The sequence below is a fragment of the Chiroxiphia lanceolata genome, chromosome 5 (genome assembly GCF_009829145.1).
Source record: "Chiroxiphia lanceolata isolate bChiLan1 chromosome 5, bChiLan1.pri, whole genome shotgun sequence".
Lineage (NCBI taxonomy): Eukaryota > Metazoa > Chordata > Aves > Passeriformes > Pipridae > Chiroxiphia > Chiroxiphia lanceolata.
In genome coordinates, this window is record NC_045641.1 from 15601441 (window position 1) to 15622227 (window position 20787).

The following is a 20787-nucleotide window of genomic DNA, read 5'->3' on the forward strand; positions in this document are numbered from 1 at the left end:
GAAATGCATAGTTTGTTATTGTTATACTGTATGGATTTTCTGGGATGTGCTAAAACTGTGTAGTTGTCTGCATTTTTTTTTCCTAACGTTCTCTGAGTTATTATGATTTCTGTACTTACAAGATACTTGGAAGAGTATGCCCCACATTCTTACATGTAGTGTTTGGAAAAACAATATATTTTGTCAGATAAGTCTGAATTAGAGTTGAAATGTTGTCCAGTACAGTAAACAGACCAGTGAACTGACATATAGACCTACTTTTGTCTGTGTTTCTGTATTAATTATGGAAATCCCTAGCTTGTGTTTTGCATTTTGATTTTGGTTAAGTCTTCCCTCAGTTTAAACCCAAGAGTACAAATATCATTTTTTTTCTTACCAACCAGACCAATGGCAAATTTAGTTCCCAAGTACCAAAGGAATTCCAAGATTTATCAAAGGAAAGGATTTGGGAGAAATCACTGTGCTAACTTCTTGCTTTAAAGATGGTTTTACAGAATGCATCATCCTCTCTAAAGGGAAGTGTGAGGCAGTAGTAAAAAATGGAGCTTGGAAGGGCTTACGTCTTTTAAAAAAGATGTGTGTAACATCAGGATGTGAGAATGACCATGGAAAATAAAAGACTTGTTTTCCTTTTCTGACAGTCCAGTTGGTACATGGAACATATCATAAGATTTACTGGCTGAACTACAGTGTTTTTGGTAGCTTAAAATAACAGCAGACAGCTTTGCTTAAACCACAGCCTTTTTTGAACATGTGTAAAATATCTGTCCAGTTTCTTTAATATAGGAGAAATAGTAATAAAATGATCACTGCATAAAAGTTTTGACACACAAGTTGTGAAGTTGGGGTTACAGTTTCTACTTCTCGTTAGTCTGTTTCACTGGTGCAGAAACATTAAATAGTTTGTTACTGTTGACATAAGGTAATTTGGGAAATTTTGATTTACTGTGAGACCCAAATGAGGTATTTTCATGGGTGGATTTACAGGAAATTATTTTGGGAACTGAAGCCTCCAAAGTAGAACTCAGGCAGATGATTTGGGTCTGTTAGCAATGAAGACTATGCCCTGCAAGACCACAGGTTACCCCTAGTCCTAGTTGCATTATTCGGGTTAACCAGTTATTTACAAAAACTGGTAATAAACGTAGATTTTGTTCACCCTGCAAAGTCACTCTTGTATTTCTGAACACGCTAAAAATTAGTAAATTTGAATCTCTAATGTTACTGTTAAATCAGCCAAGGCAGTTTTCCAGCAAAGCAAAATTTTAAGAAAAAAAAGATAGGTTTTTCAAAACATTTAATGTTCTGCTGCTGTCTCCTCTGGACTTTCATACCTGATCTCCACTATCACAAGGTGAAAGAGGAAGCTGAAGTATATTCAATACTTTATCTAGATCTCCAGGGCTTCAAAGGTAGGATTATACCTGCAGGATTTATAAATACAACAAATCCAAAATTATGATGTGTGGTCAGTTGTTCTAGCTTTTTTTTTTCCTAGGTGGGGTGTTTTTTGGAATTTGGGGGGTTTTTTGCCTCTGCTGCCTTTTCAGTATTGCATATATGACAAAAGCTGAGGAAAACCAGCAGTCTATACTTCTAAATTCAATGCCTAAAACCTTGTCCACCACAAAATTCACTTTCCTGCTTGAAGGCTTTGCAATACATGAGTTTCTTGTGGGAGAGAGGATGAAGGGGAAGAGGAGACAAGGCAAACAAGAAACAGATGTTACAACACCATCCTTTACAATGACTTTGGAACACGTGCTAGAGCCAGCAGACTGTTGCTGTTTGAGTTAAAAGCTTTCAGTCCAAGTATATCTGACACATGTCCAACTGCTGGCCTGTCCATCACAGAGCAGGTATACCCCTGGGCATAAAGCAGGAGTGTGGTTCTATACTCAAGGAAGACCTTCCTACCTGTCATGATGGAGATGGTTATCCTCTCTTCGAGGATGGTATCCAGTAGCACACCCAAGTAGAGCAACATTGGTAGCATTGGCAGAGTGCAGCATCAATGGAGGATCACCAATTTCAGCGCCTACAGCCACCTGTGGAGAGCTGGCATGGGTGTCCCTGGTGCTACACTGTGCTTTGTACACACTCCTGGAGCTATGCCACGGAGGTCTTCTCAGAGGCATTTCAGTTTATGTACCCCTCCTGACTATGGGTGGATATCAAAATGGGGTACATGATACTTGTAAGAATTGTGTTCTCTACAGGTACTACATAATTACAGATGTGTATCTATGTGAGTATTCAAAATGTCTTACAGGATTTTTTTTGGGAGGGATACTGTTTATTAGTTTAGGTAGTGCTAATATTTGGGGTTTAAGCTGAGTTTAAGCTCCCAAGGCTTGAACTATTGTCCCCAGCACTCACTGCCCCTCAGAACTGCATGTCCATTAACTTGTGCTCATCTGGTGTAGACAACCATACACCTAACAAAGAGTTTAACAGAGACTGCCAACTGGCTGTACTTCCAGAAAGCTTGCAGGTTGTCTTAGTGGGGTTACTTCCTCTTCCCTGAAAAAGTGGGAGTATGGAATACCTCCCATCAAGAATAGGCTGGTGTATGTAGAGGCTGCTGCTGCCATGAGACATTAATGAATTATGGAAAAGGAAGCAATAGTTGAAAATAAATTAAATATATACAAGAGTGAAGACTGAGCCAGTTGGTTCTGTGACAAAGGATGTTTACAGCTTATTTCATGGTTTGATTCCTGAGTTTAAAAAGTCATTACCATAAATTAAAAATATGTGGATGCAAGTCCTGTATAAAGTCTCTTCAGCAACGTAGATGAATTTCACATGTTCAGAGACCCTTCTTTGCCTGCAGGATAGCCGGTTTTATTGATTTTTTTTCTTATGTTGTCATGACATGGCAGATTATTTTCCTGCTTGTGGTGTATATTTTACCATGGATTGGGACAGGCAATCTTAGCAGAGGTAGAGACTCCACAGTTTAAGCTCAAAAATGGAAAGCTGGGGTGGACATACAAAATATTGACCAATAAAACAGAAGTTGAACTCTTCTTTCTAGAATATTGTGCTTCAAAGTTTCATATACATGCTGAGGGTAATATACACATGTACAGGCCAAACAGGTATCTGTCATTCACAAATCATGGTCTGTGCATGGCCTGTTAAATTCACTTCCACAAGTAGCAACCATTTAAGCAGTTTCAAGTAAATTGAAATATGCGGAGACCATTATTTGTACTTCTTTGTTCTTAAATAAGTAACAGAATCACTTATTTAAATACTTTACAAAGAAAGCTGCTAAATTGCTTCTATAAGAATGAATTCTTACTTGACCAGGCTCCCCAAAGTGCCATTAGAAGGATCACGATGATCACTGTGTACAGGGTATGGACTGTAACAAGATCATCTCCTTGCTGGTGCTTGAACCCAGAGGTGCTGTGCCAGTTCTCACTTCTGTTCCCATTGGTTTTCTGCCTGTGAGCACGGAGAGAATGTATCCTGATATAAAAGAAAGCAAGACTGAGATTAAAAATTATTCTTTTTTATTAACAGTTCAACAGTGTTTGTAATGAAATCCAGAGTGTGCATTGTATTGTTGACTAGATTTGGGAAAGAGCTCTTCAAATTGTATGAGGCTAATAAAATAATTTCCATAATTGGAAATGCAAAACATTTACCAGCCATTTGGTATTTCTCTCCCACTGACAGGCTGAGACTGGGTAGGGGCTTGTTAGAGAACACACAGTGCTCTTACTCTTCACTGTTGATGCAGATCATTGTATGAGAAAAAACATACCCTTTCATTTTGCAATATTATGAAAGTGGCAGGATTCAAATAAAAAATTACCAGTTTCCAAAGCTTTCATCCACGGCAATAAGCACAGCGTGTGCTATGTGAGCTTCCCATCCTGCTCTGATGTGTTTTTCTGTCTCTGCTTTTCAGAGGGGACTTCTCTCTGCAGTCTTTGTCAAGGTATTCATTAGCCAAAGATACCAATCAGGAGTAACTACATAAAGCATATCTGCAGGATTCTCTGGAGTAACATTTGACATTGCTTTGCCACCTTTCCCAAATGGTTTGAAGCTAGAAGTGTTAGCCTGTGGTAACAGACCTCCAGTTATTGTTATCTCCACTGAAAATTGCCTGTTAAGCCCCAGTGTTAAGTCCTTGTTCCTGCTGCCTTTCTTTCTTTTTTTTTTTTTTTTTTTTAAGAGAAAAAAAGGCTTACTATTCACAACTCCATCTGAACTGGAATGCTAAAAGGAGATTAATTAGTTTGTGATCCTATAGCTTAGGGAGGGGTCTGAGAAGTATTAGATGTGTTACAGCTCTGGTTCATGCATGTTCCTGCTGTTATTACTGCAGAAGAGTAGGGGTTACCACAAATGTTAGTGCAGACACAGTTTATGAATAAAAAAGAACTTTAAACCAGAAATTACATACTTACGCATGCTTGGAAGAGAGCTGTCAAAGCTGATTTGTTAAAATCAAAAGACTAGGAAATGCAAAAGGGAATTCATCAATAAAACAGAAGTTCTGCAGTTGAGATTTTACATAAAGTAATTGCAGAATTAGAAACAGACATTTAACACTTGTATGAGAACAATTTGGCTTGTATAGCTGCAAATCAAATAACACAGCTCACGATCATCTGGAGCATCATGTGAAGATCATGAGAGGAATAATTTGCCAGTCATTTCCTTTTCTGTTCCTACCTGAGGGGAATGCAGTATGTGCAGCTTACCTCCTGCAGGCGTTCATGGTGCCTTGATGATTGGGTTCACACTGCGTCAGATTTATTCATGCAGAGAGGAAAAAAGCCTTTTTTATCCTCTTGTTGCCTTGCACAAAAGGGGAAATTTTCACTCAGTACAGACAAAAAGAATCTTCCTTCCAAGCCCACGAACTTGACCAAAAATAATCTGGGAGCGCTTGTTATGTGTCAATGAAAGATCTCAAATTAATGGTTTCTAGAGCTGATTTTGACATAGTTCTTCAAGAAATTCCCTTGAGCCGTTCACAAGGCAAGTAGTGAGTCATCCCAATGACTGGCTTCTTTTAGCTGCTGGGATCTCTTCTTATAAACAGTAGCTCACTGCTGAGGTGTGGCCAAATTTATAACACCACAAGTAAGGCACAGATGGAGGGTGCTGCTGCTGGAAATTATTTTCTATTAGATCACAGGCTGTTTTGGGGTAAAACTTAGTTCCTTTCTACAACTGCAATTTGGTTTAACTTGGCTGGAGTGAAATTTCAAGCCACTCTCACTTGCATATGCTCTACTATTCAAACACTTTTATGAAAAAGTAGGTGCCTTTATAAACTATTGACTTATAACATGATCACATTCAATAAGCAGTCAATAAGCAATATATTAGCACAAAAAAACCATTTTGACATTTAGGGTTATTAAGAGTCATATACATCCTATTATTCCCTGACCACCTAAAGCCATTAATTAACAAGAGGCTGTGCCCAATAGCTGGGTGTGGCATGATCAGATGGGTTAATGGTGGTCTTAAATCCAATGGTCCCGTAATTATTTGCAGGGCTTGTGAACAAACACACTTCAATTTGTACTTTGTGAAGACAGGCCAAAGCCCTTCTTTCCCAAAACACTTTTTTACATCATCTTTAAACTATAAAAAAAATTTAAAATAACCACATTTCTCTTTTAAATTTTACTTTCAGCTTATTGTCACATAGAATTGCTACTAAGATAAATCTGAAATTGTAGTTCTGGTGCATTTCCAAAGGCTTTTGCCTTTCCTTCATGTAGCATTTATGTTTCTGTATGAATAAAACTAGTTCCTTTAGTTTTATTAAAACAATTAGCAATTTCCAAACATGTCTTGGGAAATCACTTTACACTCCAGAAAATTAAGACTGAGCTTGTTCACCCATGTGAGCAAAACTGTGGCACTTGAACCAGTGGAGCTACTGAGGACATAGAATCATTCTAAATTATTAGTTACATAATAAATATAGAAAAATATAAATATTACAATGACTTGGAGGAAGAAGTTCGGACATCAGTAAAGAATTACTGACTTGAATCAGTTCTAGCTTTTTCAGACCCAATTCTGAGAATATAGGCAGTTACAACTTTTGGATTCTGTTGTCTTAAGTAACATATACAGGGTGGTAGATGCACTGAGTTTCCCCTGTATGTATTTAGTTTTCTTGATACATTTCTTTTACTTCAGTTTTAAGATCAGTAGCACTGACAACACATTTGCCCTTTTCCCCATCAGTTTCATCTTGGTTTTCTAGATCTTACTGATGGCTTTCACTTTTTGACTCAAGCAAGCGAAGGGAGGTATGTACAAGCCTCATTTCAGAAGCGTGAGAGTGTTGATTTTTGATCACTCTTGAAATCTCCCAACTTTTATTCTTCTATCATAATTTTCTTTGTGGAAAATTTTCCTTTATAATGTGCACAGGCCAGTGTTATTAACACAGCCATAGACCCTTGCTCAACTTACTGAAAAAAACTTGCTGTTGAGCTATTACTGAGACATTATATAGGCTAAAGCAATGCAAGAGAAGAATAGTAAAAAAGTGGGATTGAAATTGTTACATCAGTAATAGCAATTCAAGGACTAATGAGGAAAACACCAAAGAGAACAGGTAGAAAATCCTGAAATAAAAAGCTGGAAGACAGAAATTCTGTAATCATGAGGTTTGGCCTTTCTTTACAAGCAGCTAAGCCTGAGAGTTCCCTGTGCAACCGATCACTGCCAGCCAGGAGGAACCCCTGGGGTGATGTGGAGGGAGAAGAGGTGGGAGGTGAGCATGTTACTATTCAGCCCAACAGCCTATCTATCCATGCCATTTACTATGCATATTAGCCAATACATAAGATACTTGCTTTATACTCAAGTTACAAATGGATCCTGCAGGGCTCCATGAAAGATAAAAAAAATATGAGTGACCAAGTGGAGAAAGGGTTATGGAATATTTTATGCATATGAAAATCTGCAGGTTATTATAAACTATTCTTATTCAGCTGATAAATTCCAGCCCAGTGATTTAGTCATCCCAAAATACTTAGAACAGAATACATCACTGGAACACAATTTCTGAGGCCATGTGTTATTAGGAGAAAACCATAAGCACTGTGCAGCACTAAATGTGAGAAGAACTGTGAACAGTGGTGTTTTCTACTAACACAGGTCTACTTTTAAAACTATTCTATCAGTCAGCCCATATTAACTGGCAGTAGCCAGGACCGACATCCAGGGATCTTGCTGTTCTTTATGTCACTTTAGGATTAGGTATATATCCCCTTTACAGAATCACAGGATCCATTGGTTTGGAAAAGATCTCTGAAACGATAGGGTACAAGCTTTGACTGAACACCATCTTGTCAACTAGACTACGGCAATAAGTGCTGTGTCCAGCCTTCCCTTGAACACCTCCTGGGATGGTGACTCCACCACCCCACCAGACAGACCATTCCAATTTTTGACTACCCTTTCTGTGCCGAAATTCCTCCTGATGTCCAACTTGAACCTCCCCTTAAGTTCATTTTTGGCGAAGTTAAGTTACTAGGACAATCACAAAGGCGTGGAGGAAAACCCAAGGAATTGGCCCACGGGCTCCCCCGCAGCCAGCGCGGCGGCTGCGCCTGGAGTCACCCCGCTCCCTGGTATAGCACTGAAGCCGAGACTCTCCGTAACACCCACACCTCTCCTGAGGCTGCTGCCACCCCCACGGCTGACGAGGCCGGCCAGGCAGGGGGTGACACGGCACGGCCGGACCACCGGAGAGGGCGCGGACCGGGCGGCCGTTGGGGAGCCCCTGCCAACTACAGGCCCCAGAATGCACCGGGAGGGCTCGTGTATCCTTCGAACCTGCCAATGAGGGCGCGCGGGGCGCGTCACGTGAGCGGGGCGCCATTTCAAACGGCCGGGCGGGTGCGCGGCGGCCCCGGTGGGAGCGGTGAGTGGTAAGTGTGTGGGGGTGGCTCCCGCTGCTTCCTCAGCGCCGCGGGGTGGTGGGGTTTCTAGGGGCTTTTCCTCGAGGTTTGGCGGCTGAGGCGCTGTTGCGGTCGGGGAAGGGGCGACCCATGCGAGCTTGCCTGAGGTGGGGCGGTGAGAGGTTGGCGGGACTGTGAGCTGTGTGATATCCCATAAACCACCTTTACGGTGGTCCCCAGCGACAAGGTGAGGAGCAATGGCCATAAACTGCGACACAAGAAGTTTCACCTCAACACGAGGGAGCAATGGCCATAAACTGAGACACAAGAAGTTTCACCTCAACACGAGGGAGAACTTTACGTCGAGGGTGGCAGAGTACCGGAACAGGCTGCCCAGGGAGGTCGTGGAATCTCCTGAGACATTCCAAACCTACGTGGACGCGTTCCTGTGTAACACGCTCCACGTGACCCTACCTTGGCAGGGGGGTTGGACGGGGTGGTCTCCAGAGGTCCCTTTCAACCTTAACTATTCTGCGTGGCAGACCCTAAGTATGACAGTTTTCAAAGGGATTGTTTACCCCCTCGCTAATTTGGCAGTATCATCAAAGTCCATGACCCTGTTGGTTTTGTTTGGGTTTTTTTATTTAACATATTGCATGGCTAATTCTGTATTTTCCAGACACAATGGAGGAAGGAAAAGAAACGCCAGTGTGTGCGAGTCATGTGACTGAAGAAAAACTGTACTGCATGAGCAGTGGTAGGTGGAGAACATTCTCTACCTGGTTTATACCTTTAATTATATCAGTATCTGCTTTGTGTCATGTTCTGTGTACTTGTTTCCTTGGATGGGCAGCTGTTGGCAGTCTCAGAGGTAGAAGCTTCCTGAGGAGCTTGTGGAGCACAGCTCCTAGAGCTTGTGTATCAGTGACTGATCTCATCAACCTTTCTTCTGTAAATCTTATCTGAGCTCCTCCCTCTTCCTTATCTGTCTGCTGCTGATTCAATTAATATGTAGGGTATATAATAACTAACAAGAAAACTAATCTTTCTCGCTGGCTCCTGCTACTGACCTGTGATGGCCTGAACCAGAAAAGAACTGACTGATGGGACAACTGCATTGTCACATAGCTGTAGATTATATATTCTCACTTATCTTGATTGGAGGCTGCTGATAAGATACATTCCATCTTCCTATTATGGATGCTTAGAAATTAGCATTGAGCTATTTCATGGTAATTGGGCATCTCACAATTGTCATATTCTGCAGTGGGGTGAACTTATCGCTCTCTACAACTCCCTGACAGGAGGGTGTAGCCAGGTGGAGGTCGGCCTCTTCCCCTAAGCAAACAGGGACCAGAGGACACAGTCTCCAGCTGTGGCAGGAGATGTTTAGATTGGATATTAGGAAGAATTTCTTCACAGAAAGGTTGATTAGCTGTTGGAATGGGATGTCCAAGGAGGTGGTGGCATCACTGTCCCTGGAGGTCTTTAAGGAAAGACTGGATGTGGCACTCATGGTCTAGTTGATGTGGTGGTGATTGGTCATAGGTTGGACTTGATGATCTCAGAGGTCTTTGCCAACCTAATGGATTCTGTGATATGCACAACGGTACCTTAAATTTCCTGGACCTAAAACATGTTTTAATTTTTTAAACTTGGTAGCTAAATTTTTTTTTTTACCATCGAACATCAACTTCATCAAATTGTCAAAGCATATTTTATTGCAAGAAATGTGACAAAATCCTTGTTATAGTTTCAGACTTTCCTCTTCTGAGTGATGAAAAGTTTGATTTTGACCTTTCACTCTCTTCAACAAGGTAAGTAAAGGTATATTTGCCTTGAAAACCTTCAAAATGGACACATGAAAAATGCCAGGTTAAATTATTTTTCTTTGTAGTGGAAATGAAGATGAGGTTTTTGTTGGAGCTGTGGGACACAAAGAAAGATGTATTGCTGCTTGTATGGAAGCAAACAAGAGCGTGCCTGCTTTTGATGATAAACTCATGTGGAGCCCACTTCAAGAAGAGAAATTTGTGGAAATTTTCAAAGAGGCTCATTTGTTGGCAAAGCAAATAAAGACTGGAAGCAAGAATGAAGAGACTAACACAAGCCAATCAGAAGAACAGAAAAATAAGATTATAGAAACATTTGTGGAGGACTCAGAGTCAAAGCTGAAAATACTGAGAAACAAAAAGATAGAAAAAAGTCCCAGAGCTGTTAAACGGGAGACATACAATGTGCAGGATAGCCCAGCATGTCTGCTGCCACCTTGTTTTCAGAAGGCATCAAATAAGCTTTTGTCAGATGGCAAAATACATGTTCTTCCTACTCCTCCAAACAGAAGCCCTGTTAAAATTTGTGTGTCTCCTACAAAAATCGCCAATTTGCCTCTGACACAAGAACAGAAATCTGAGGAAACAAATATAAAGGCAACTGGCAAACTGGCAATGGCAAAACCTTCGTGTACTCTTGGAAGAAGCAATTTGTTGACTGTTGAAAAGGTAAAGTCAGCTTCTGGGCAATGTTTTCTTTAAACATGGCCTTTATGTGTTTTAGGAATGTTTAATCTACAGTCTTCAAAAGTGAATTTTAATCTTCTGATGCTTCTCTACCTCATAAGGTCCTTAGTCAGGAAACATATATAAAAAAAGGAAAAGTAGGGTAGACACTGGTATAGTAGCCAACTAGCTTGTTTATTATGACAATGTAGAGCATCTGAGGTCAAATTTCTGCTGTATTCTGGTTTTGTGAATATTGTAATTCCTGGGTTCTGTTCTAACTGGCTTCTAACACTGCTTTGTTCCTGGTAAAAATACTGCACTGTTACACCTAATGTATACTTCATTTTACACTTAATTTTACTCTGACTGTGTAAAAACGACTTTATTTGCTGTTAACCCTTGTCAATGGAGGTGAGGCAGGGATGGGAAACCCCACAATTATTTAGTCAGGGAAATCTTTTAGGTCTAGTTCTGCCCACAACTTGTCTCAATCATAAAAAGCACTGATTACTGGTATTATACTTACATATAACCACATATATGGCTATGTGACCAAATTTAAATGTATTTTAAGATAGCAAGGAAACAGCTGTGTTAGTGGCCTTGTGTGCACAAATCCCAGTCTCGAGGTAGAATATCTTCTGGATTTTATTGCTCTACAGCTTTATGGCTTAGGTTCCAGTATGTACTGCAGATTCTACTGAAATGTGATATTGGCTTATTAAGAACCATCACGTATGGAAACTAGGGGACCCTTTGATTCCTTTGTGGTATAAATCTCTTCTAGATTTTGGACGCTATAAGAAAAGGCACAATCTTAATGCTTTAACTAGCCAAATTGTACCCCACTCTCTGAACAGTCTGCATGATGCAGTCTACCATGTAATGTTCATCCCTTGGAAGCCAGTGTAAAGCAGAGGAATATTAAATAGAGAGTCCAATATTGTTGTAAGGAACAGCTGTTACAGTATGGAACAGGATGGGGGTGAACATGATTATATGAGATTTGTGCTGATGAATTGTTGCAGAACTGTCCAATGTCTTGGTTCAAACATGTTCTGGTACTTAGCAAATACACTCACTAGACTAACTTCACACTGTATTTGTCTAAACACCAAGGACTTCACTGGGTTCAGAGGCTTCTTCAATGACGGTTGTCTTTGTTTCTTAACAAAATCAATGTGTGTGTGGTTTCTAGAAACAATAGTAGCTTTTAAAATGTTGCATTGAAATTTGCAGCTCAAATCAGGAAAAAATACTAGTATTTCTACAAAAAGAGACTTGAGCAGCAAGGGATCATCTGAAGATCTAATTTCTGATAAATCTAGTGTTGCTTCAGATGTCTTCGAGTCCCCGTTCAGCGGCAGTTCCTCAGCGCAAGACACAAAAGCCCTTCCTGCACTAAGTAAGGTAATGACAAGTATTCTTAATACAAAAATAACTTCTGTAATATTCTGATAGAAAGAAAAATTAATATAGTTTACTTTTTAATTTAATTTAAAGCTATACTGTTGTGTAAAATGGTTTTAAAGAAAAGTAATCTATGCTTTATAATTATCATTCTTGAGTGTGCTCTAACTCTGTAACACAGTGAAATGTACTTAAGAGCAACTGTAAATGTGTTAGATTAACATGAGTTGCCTTTATTTTTAAAGTACTAGCTTGCAGGTAAGTGATCAACAGTTTTCTGTAAGACACAAAGTTTTTGATGTGTGTAGTTAACTACACTATATGAAAAGGTTGCCATAACTTGTATGAAGGTAGTATACCTACAGCTGTCAGTTTTTTTGAAGCTTTAGGAGCCTACTTTAATGCTGCATGCTGCTTCACTGAATCACAGAATGATCGAGGCTGGAAGGAAGGGACCTCTTGAGGTCATCTGGTCCAACACTCTGCTTAAGCAGGACCACCTGGAGTCATTTGTCCAGGACCAGACAGCTTTTGAATATCTCCAAGCATGGAGTCTTGGCAACCTCTCAGGGCAGCCTGTGCCAGTGCTTGGCAGTAAAAAAATTATTTCTTGATGATCAGAGGTAAAACCTCCTGTATTCCACTCTGCCCATTGCCTCTAGTCCTGTCACTGGGTACCACTGGGACACTGTCCTTGCGGATATTTTTATATATTGAGATCCACATTGAGCCTTCTCCAAGCTGAGCAGTCCCAGTTCTCAGCCTTCCTCAGATGAGAGGTGCTCCAGTTCCAGTCCTTTAATCATCTTAGTGGCCCTTTGTTGGACTCTTTCCAGTAGCTCCAAATTTCTCATTTAAGGGAGCCTGGAACTGGACATAGATCTTCAGGTGTGGACTTCCCAGTGCTGAGCAGAGGGCAGGATCACCTCCATTCACCTGCTGGCAATGCTTCTCCTCTGTGCAGCCCAGGATACTGTCAGTGTTGTCTGCTGCAAGGGTGCATTGCTGGCTCATGTTCAATTGTCCACTAGTGCTCCCAAGGGCCTTGTCTGCAAAGCTGTTTTCCAGCTGGTTGGTGCCCAGCATATACTGCTGCCTGGGCTGACTCCTTTTATTCTTTAATCCCTTTAAGTCTATACTCAATTTCTGGCAGGAATAAAAGTAGATCTGATGTTCTAGGTCTGTATAATAATCCAGATACAATGATTGTTTCTAAGAAAACTCACTTTTTAAACTGTATCTGAGTAGGGAGCTCCTCTGAAATTCACAAATAAAAAGTTTTATAATACCAAGAAAAATAATGGCAAAATAATGTGTTAAATAGATGGTTTTTTGCTTTTGAATAAGCTATGTTCTTTGGTTCAGCCTGGCTTAAGGAAGATGACATATCTGAAACTTCCTGGTGTTGCCAGTGGTCTCACAAGAAGGACTACATCATCATCTTTGTCATCACTTTCCAGTGTGAATTCAAGTCTGAATTCAAGCTTACCCATTTCTCCCATAGTAAAAAAAGGTAATAATTCCTACTACAGATTTGTACCACAAATCAACTTTGAAGTAGTTAAGCATGTGGGTTTGGGAATGTTTTAATGGTGTCCAATATATAAGAGCAGTGAGAAATGTTTTGAATGGAGAATAAAATTTTCTACGCTAGCCCTGTAAATCCCTGTGGACTAAAGATAAATGTTAGACATCTATAATTTGTAAAAACTAGATTGATGAAAGCCTGATGCCTACATGTGAGGGTCTGACACAGCTAGAAAAATAAGATCAGAAAATTTTATACATAATCTTCTCTATTATAACCAAGAACGTGAGCTTCTGAATGCTCTAAGCTTGTCTAACTGGTATTAAAGGGAAAAAAATGACTGAACAACACCAAAGCAACTGAAATTTGGAAGGAAGGGGGAAGGCCTTGCTGCAAGTTTCTGTAGGCCTAATAAAAGGATAAGCTTTACTCAAGCAGATTGGAAAAAACACTTTTGGGGAGATAAGTGAATACAGCCAAGAAGCTAATACTATAATGAGGCCATCAATTTGACCCTTTCAGTAAGTCTCAAAGGATCAGGAAAATAGTCTCCTAGAAGTACTGACAGGTTGTAAGCATCACAATTCTTGTACATCTCTCAAGATACCAAGTTACAGCAAATTTGTGTTTTGTACTTTGCTTCTGGAAGAATAATAATATATTACTGAAAGCTTAATAAGAACTATTTTATGCAATATAACTGTCAAGATTCATCCTATTAATGAAAGTAACCTACAGACTCAAAAGTAAGAACTGTACAGAAAACTGGAAAAAGCCCTTGTGGGGTAGTTTAGCCTGTGGCATTACTCACTGTAACTCAAACTACTACCTTCTTGAAAGGCTGCTTAAGGGAACAGAGTCAGCTATGCTGGGAGAGAGTGCTGGAAGTGTAACTTGAATCTGCAAGCTGTATTGTCATTCTGTGAATATTCTTTTGCTTGATTGCAGTAATTCAGGAATTTGGTGAGAAGACTTTAAAATAAAATTGTGGGAAAATTTGGGGAGTAAGTTTTCAGTAGTTGTTTGTGTTCCCATTAACTTAAGTTGTTTGAACATAAATTTAAATGCTGTAAATTGCCATTTTTCTTTCCTGTGTGAATGTAATTATTCTGCTTAGTCAAAAACTTAGCGATAAGCGATGATTCAGAAGTACAACTTAACTTTCTATTTCAGGAAAATCAAGCATGTCATCAAAAGTTAGTGCGAGTAGCTCTAGTACAAGCAGGCTGGCCCTTGTCAGACCTACCAGAGTGTCATCTCTGCACGCTGCTAATACTGAGAAATCCAGGAAGCAAGTGAGATCAGCTAGTACTCCCAAAATATCTAGTGCTGTAACCTTGGCTAAATCTTCATCTTCTGCAACATCATCTGAGGCTGCAGGCAGTGGAATTCAGAGACTGAGCTCTCTTCCCAGTCTGCAGCAGCTATGTCAGCAGAATAAAGATGGAAGTGCAGCAAAAGGAAGCCTATGTCCAAAGCCCAAGGCTGGAGTTTTGTCTGTTTCCACAAGTCAAACTAAGGTTCCTGTGAAGACTCAAGGTAAGCACATACTTTATGTGACCTCTCTTCTAACTTGCTTATTAAAAGAAAATGCTACCTTGAATACTTGTTATTTGTTTCATTACACTTCTGTCTGCCTTTTAGAAGGAATTAGTATTTTAACTGAAACATATTTTTTATAAAATAAATAAATATGAATCTGATAGCAGTTAACAAAACTTTTCTCTTTAGATGCAACACCAAACAAATTGGCACCAAAAGCAACATCATCTCTTGGATTAACATTTTGTGGTACACCTGGAAGGTAGGGCTTAACTGAAAACTAAATTCACTGGGGCATAATTCTTAGAATGCAACATGGTTGGGTGTTGCAACAGTCTTTAAAAGTTTGAACTTCATTGTCAATCCTTGAGACCATCCAGGTTAGATGTGTTAGTGCCTATTGGAACTGATTTAAAACAAACTAAACCCCACAACTAAACCAAACAACCCTCTGACGGTTTTCTTAGCAGTGCTAAATAGACTAGAGTCATTCATGGAAGACTTCTAAGAAGTAAAGCCCTTACTATGCTGTGATTATCACCTTTAAGCTGATTGCTGTTCTGTTACTGACGAAGGGAAATAGATTTCTATTGTTTGGAGGAATAGTTTTATTCCAACTGTTTCCAGAAGGTTTTGGCTAATGCATGTTCCTTTTCTAGTGCCATGGCAGTCAGCACTCCTATGAAAGCCTCAGAAGATAAGGTCTTTCAGAATTTTTGTTTTCCTGAGAGGCCTGCCTCCATGACTCCTGCCAGTCTGAAACCATCTGGCTTACCTACACCTGTCCGTCGGACCTCAGGATTCCCAGCAGCGACCCCTAAGACTGCACCAAGAATGGCATTTTCTCCACATGCTGCATCTCTTCACCGAAGTTCCAGCTTTTCTACCAGAAAGACACTTGCAGCTGGGTAATTCAGAATCCCTCATATATTAAATGACTATTGTAGGCACACTGCCTCTAAATTAATTTTAACGATGACTTTTGGGTTTCAAGGACCTCTGCTAAATGTTTATAATGAAGCATTTGAGCATAGATGCTGTATAGGCCTAATAAAAATTTATATCTTGTGACTAGTAAAATGCTATAAGCCTTACTGAGGTGAGTCAATATCTAACATTAAAGAATTATAATTTTAATAGGAATTTATTTATATTTCTTGAGCTAGGGAACAACTAAAACTTGTATCTGATGCTCTGTCTGAAAGCAGATTTGGCGTTCGTGCTACTTTGCTATCACCTTCTGATGAAGGAAAGTAGCTGATTAAAATGCATATTACTTTTAACTTTTGTTTTATACTGTTACCAATGGTCTCTAAAATTACACTTTTTTAAAGCATCAGTCAAAAAGCCAAGGATTTAGTTGACTGAACGTTAGTTTCTGAACAGGTTTACCTGTGTTTTTGTTAATTATATTTGTTTTCTGTGAGAGTAATATTGCCTTTTTCATATTATCAGCTCAGCATCTTCTGACAAGGGCCATATATATGTGTGCAGGCTTGTTCTGTGGCTGCTGCAGTGGAACTGTATTAAAGCAGGAATGATTCATGGCTAGAAAACTGTGTTATGTTACTTAGGCCAAATGTCCCAAATAGTCTTTTTTCTCAAGGAATCAATTACTCTGTCTACATTGACTTTATCATACTAATTAGATTACAGCCTCTGGTCTTCCAGCTGGTGTCAGTACTTCCTTTCAAGCAGGGGCTGAAAGGGGTTGCTCAGTGATATGCAATATCAATGACTGCATGTGTGAAGTTTAGGCTGCATGGATATGTCAATTAAGATTAAATTCTTCATCATCCTGAAGTCATTAACTCTTCTTCTTTTGCATGGGTAGGCTGTACATTTATTGCAGCATGAAATATTTTGTATTTTGCAGGTAACTAGCATTCTATTGGCTGAAATATGGAAACCTTTTTGATGATTAAAACTTGTGGTTAAAAAAAGGAGAAAATGAGATTAGGGCATTGGCTTAAGTAATTCATGTTGATTAAAGAACTCAACTATTGCTGATGTTCTTTTTCTCTAGTTCTAAACAGAAAGAAGAGAGTAAGACACAGATATCTTCTTCAGAAGACGATGTATCTCCTCCACCTGTGTTACCTCTTGCTCTTACCTTCTCACCAGAAAAATCTGCTACAGAAGTAGTAGAAAACGAATTAAAAGAGGCTGAAGTACAAAATCAGCTGGCTGAAGAGAAACAACCTGAGGTAAATGACAATACATTTTTCTACAAAACTAAGTTAACTGCTTGAAACCAAATTATTTTAACTATTATTTTCAAGTAGAAAACCCACTTTGGTACACATGAAGTTAAAACGGATTAGCTGTAACTGTGTGCACCCTCTAGTGCCTGTTTTTAACACTGAACATATGTTCAGTGTTTCCACTATGTTTCCATCTCAAAGCTGAAAAGTCAAATACTTGCAGATTTTATATTGAATTTCCACGTTGGAAACAGTGCTGTGAAATCCTTGTGGATTTGATTAGAAACACAGTGTCACCGGGCAGATCCTGTTGCAGCTGTAAAGCCCTCTTGGGGATAAAAAAATCCCAATAACTCAAAACACTGCTGTAGCTATATTCAATCTCCTAACAGGAGTGCAAATCTGCATACAACAAGGGAGAATTAAACCCCAAAGTCCACATAGCAGTAAACTTAGGTAAGTGTTAAGTAATTCTTTCAGTGAACACTTTTCCCCTCTCTCAGGAATGTACTGGCTTCATGTTGAAAGCTGGCACTCCACAGGCATTAAGGAGAAAGACGTGAACTGGTAGTTCTGAAATATTAAACTGTCAGAGTGGTTATTGATTTAGAAATACTCAGGTGTAGAATAATCTGTAGATTAATTACTTGATGTTATTGCATTAGTATATTCCTGGTTAGCTTACTTGGTGACACAAAGTATCTGTTAGAGAATTGCTCAGTACATGTATAGGGTAGTTAAACTGGACAAAAGCATAACTGAAATGTGAAGCTCTACAGAACAGTTTATATGGCTAAATAACATTGCACAATAATTGGAGTTAAGTCATTTAAATATTAAGAGTTATTAATCTTCTGTTTTAAATTTGAGTTAAAACAATTTTTCACTTAAAATCAGATTTATGCCCCAATGAGCTCTTTTCTTTGTCTCACTGCATTTTCCCCATTGCTGGCAGAGCAAGAGCTAAGGTTTTTGCACTGTGTGCAAACAATCCTGCATGAAAAACAACCAAGCTGTAAATGAAGCCTGTCCTGTGATTATTACATCTGTATAAGCTAAATTGACTGTCTCAATGTTTATGGAGGAAGCATGGTGAATAGAATGGAAAACCTGAACTATTTTTTCTTTTAAAGGCCATACTGGTAGACATTGGAGTAGACAAATCTCTCTCACACACTTTTGAATGTGAAAGTAGACCTCTGATTGACCTTTCCAACACTCCTGAAGTGAATAAGCCTGTATTCTCTGGGCAGATAAAGGTAAGATTTGAATAAATCTTCAGGTGCAAATATGTTAGCAGAAAAATGTCAGTTGGCTGCATACCCTTGTTGGCAGAGCAGCTCCACAATACTGTAGGAACTATTTAATATTAGTTCAATATGATATACATACTAAGGTGTTCTAAGTAAAGAGAATGTAATGTTTAAAATCAAACAATGTGTCCTAAGTAGAGCTCAGTGAGCAATCTGCAAATAGGAAAAGGAGGAGGATGTAGAAAGAACTTAACACTTAAAGCAGTTGTTATAGAATTAAACTGTTCTGAAGCAGAAAGTGAATGTTGTCTTCAGGAGAGTGGGCATGCTTAGTGTTGTTTCTGTCTTTTTGCACATCTTCAGTTCTTGGCAGCAGCTCATTTTAATCAAAAAAGAAAGGTTGTCCCTACTGTTTAGCTCCTTTCCTAATCTCCTCTTCATTTGGAAGATGTCTGTTGGAATCTACTCTAAATTTCACAAGCATTTCTGGGCGAGTGTGTTTTGTACATTAGTGGCTTGAAGGTAGATGCCTTCAGATATTGTGAGATGAATGGTGGTAACTATGAGGATGTGTTCTTCGACAATAGATGCAATTGGGATCAATTTAATATCAAGTCCTTCAAAGTATGTCAAAAGAAGAGGCTCACAGAAGTCTGACTTCTGAGGGCATGTTCAGAGGAGTTCAGAAGTGCTCTGCTCTGACTTGGATGGCAGTGTCACTTGAATATGCATAGCAGTGAAACTCAGAAAAGTTTTTTAGGCTTTTAAGGTGAGTATGGGCAATAACCACCTTGTGAGAACCTTGTGCTTGCCTAGGAATGAGCTTATGTTTAAAAACCTGAAGATAAAAGCTTGAGTGTCATGCTTGTATTGTTGTGCTTGTATTCTGAATAGGAATTCCAATAGGAACCCTAAACAAAAAAAAGTGCCCAAGAAGACTGTTAATAGAGACTATAGCTGATGGTAGCCCTGTACAAAAACTGACTACACTAGCTAAATTTTGTTTTTCTTTCAGTTAATTGATTTGAGTTCGCCTCTTATCACTCTGAGTCCTGATGTAAACAAAGAAAATCTGGATTCCCCTCTACTCAAGTTCTGAACTTGAACTGAAATGAAGAATTCTTGGCAACTGTGATCTTTACTTAGGTGTTACTCTTCATTCATACAGGTTTTTTTGAAGATGGCTATAGATTATCTGATGAACTGCATTAACACAGTAGAATTCCAGTAGTCATGATATAGTCAGAGTCTGATAACGATTTTGTTCGTGGATGTGCTGCAATGCATATATTTAAACTATGTTGCTCTAAGGCAAAATACTGGAAACCTGTCTCTTTATTTCCTACCAATTGTCCTTTGATTCCTTATCCCCTATGTACAATGAAGTTTTAATTTAAAATAAATGAGTTGTTTACCAAACTGTTGTACAAAATAGTGTTTTATTACAGACTTCAATTGTAGTGTTTCATGAACAAATGTTAATGTGTAGGTAAAGCCTAGTGGACTTGAGAGTGGTGTAGCAAGTTTGAAAACAAACATTTCATTATTGAATGCCAGTGAAATAAATCAACAGCACCACCTGAATTTGTGATGCAAAGGAGAAAGTAACAGCATGTTACTGCCAAATGGTTTAGTCTTAATAGTTGCAGGTTAGACGAACTTTCGCATTCTGAAAAGAATAGAAAAATACTTTCTTACTTGAATTTGCCACATCTGGAGACTTTACATACAGGGAAGTGAATAGAAATGAAAATGCACACAGTAGTATCTCATAAATGTTGAAGTGACAAGCCTGTCTTGAGACTAGAGACTTCTGCTGTGTATATACTAGCTTTAATATATTTATGAAAGTTTGTCAGGAGATGGAAATCTCTTGACAATTAATACCAGTTGTTGGTATTAATTCAAGAAGTGGTGGAAATTGGAGACAAAGGATTTAAGTAGGAAGTGGTGTTCCAAGGAGTTTGTCAAACCTTTTGATGCTGAAAAAGTAGTCTGCCTTGGCTTTATCTGAAGGCACTTGCCTCCCTTGACACATCTGCCTGTTCAGGGGCTACTGCAGTATCAGAATCCGTTCTCAATGAAGGCCTTTGGTGAGATGTTGAAGATTCTTAGATGAAACAACCACGCTTACCTGCTCCTGCCAAGTAGGAACCATAAAAATATGGAATTTGTATACTTGCTTTGGTTATTCTTGCTTTCCTTCTGTGATAAGCAAGAGAGCTTTTTCAACTGGAGCATTTATTAAAACTATTTGAGACAGTGCTGTGCAGTTAAAAGCAATAATTGAACAAGTCTTTAAATGGAGGGGAGAAATTAGTTTAGTTGCATATTTCTAAACTGAATCAGAGGGAGAAGTAAGAAAAAACCACAATTTTTTAAAATAAGTGATATGATTTATTTTTTGAAAAGAGGTGAATGGGTTTATGCCCTAAATTTCAAGGA

At 39.1% G+C, this 20787-nt stretch overlaps 1 protein-coding gene and 1 long non-coding RNA gene across 7 annotated transcripts; one reads left to right on the forward strand and one right to left on the reverse strand.

Annotated features, from left to right (window-relative positions):
- Nucleotides 1-203: 203 nt before the first annotated feature.
- Nucleotides 204-7785, reverse strand: LOC116787104. Of its 2 annotated transcripts, none has more exons than XR_004357167.1 (3): nucleotides 7672-7785; nucleotides 4728-5136; nucleotides 204-3480 (listed from the first exon to the last, which is right to left on the reverse strand). It is a non-coding gene; the product is annotated as an uncharacterized LOC116787104 (long non-coding RNA). The 2 variants fall into 2 exon arrangements; XR_004357168.1 differs by having other exon boundaries at nucleotides 4728-5139.
- A 36-nt stretch (nucleotides 7786-7821) lies between these two features.
- On the forward strand, nucleotides 7822-19774 carry GTSE1 (G2 and S-phase expressed 1). 5 transcript variants are annotated; one of them, XM_032688392.1, is made up of 12 exons: nucleotides 7822-7934; nucleotides 8584-8661; nucleotides 9658-9721; nucleotides 9802-10405; nucleotides 11645-11815; nucleotides 13163-13328; nucleotides 14517-14882; nucleotides 15075-15147; nucleotides 15545-15793; nucleotides 16912-17092; nucleotides 18223-18348; nucleotides 19358-19774. In XM_032688392.1, the coding sequence occupies exons 2-12, from the start codon at nucleotides 8589-8591 to the stop codon at nucleotides 19439-19441; spliced, it is 2157 nt and encodes a 718-aa protein (XP_032544283.1). In that variant the 5' UTR covers nucleotides 7822-7934; nucleotides 8584-8588; the 3' UTR covers nucleotides 19442-19774. The 5 variants fall into 5 exon arrangements, with proteins under 5 accessions (XP_032544283.1, XP_032544288.1, XP_032544284.1 ...); XM_032688397.1 differs by having other exon boundaries at nucleotides 13181-13328; XM_032688393.1 differs by having other exon boundaries at nucleotides 7852-7927.
- The last annotated feature ends 1013 nt before the right edge of the window (nucleotides 19775-20787 follow it).

Excerpts from the sequence above, each read along its gene's own strand:
- GTSE1 (XM_032688392.1), top strand. The coding sequence starts at position 8,589 with ATGGAGGAAGGAAAAGAAACGCCAGTGTGTGCGAGTCATGTGACTGAA. Across the intron at positions 9,722-9,801 it reads CTTTCACTCTCTTCAACAAG|TGGAAATGAAGATGAGGTTT; the intron begins GTAAGTAAAGGT and ends TTTTCTTTGTAG. Across the intron at positions 14,883-15,074 it reads GGTTCCTGTGAAGACTCAAG|ATGCAACACCAAACAAATTG; the intron begins GTAAGCACATAC and ends TTTTCTCTTTAG.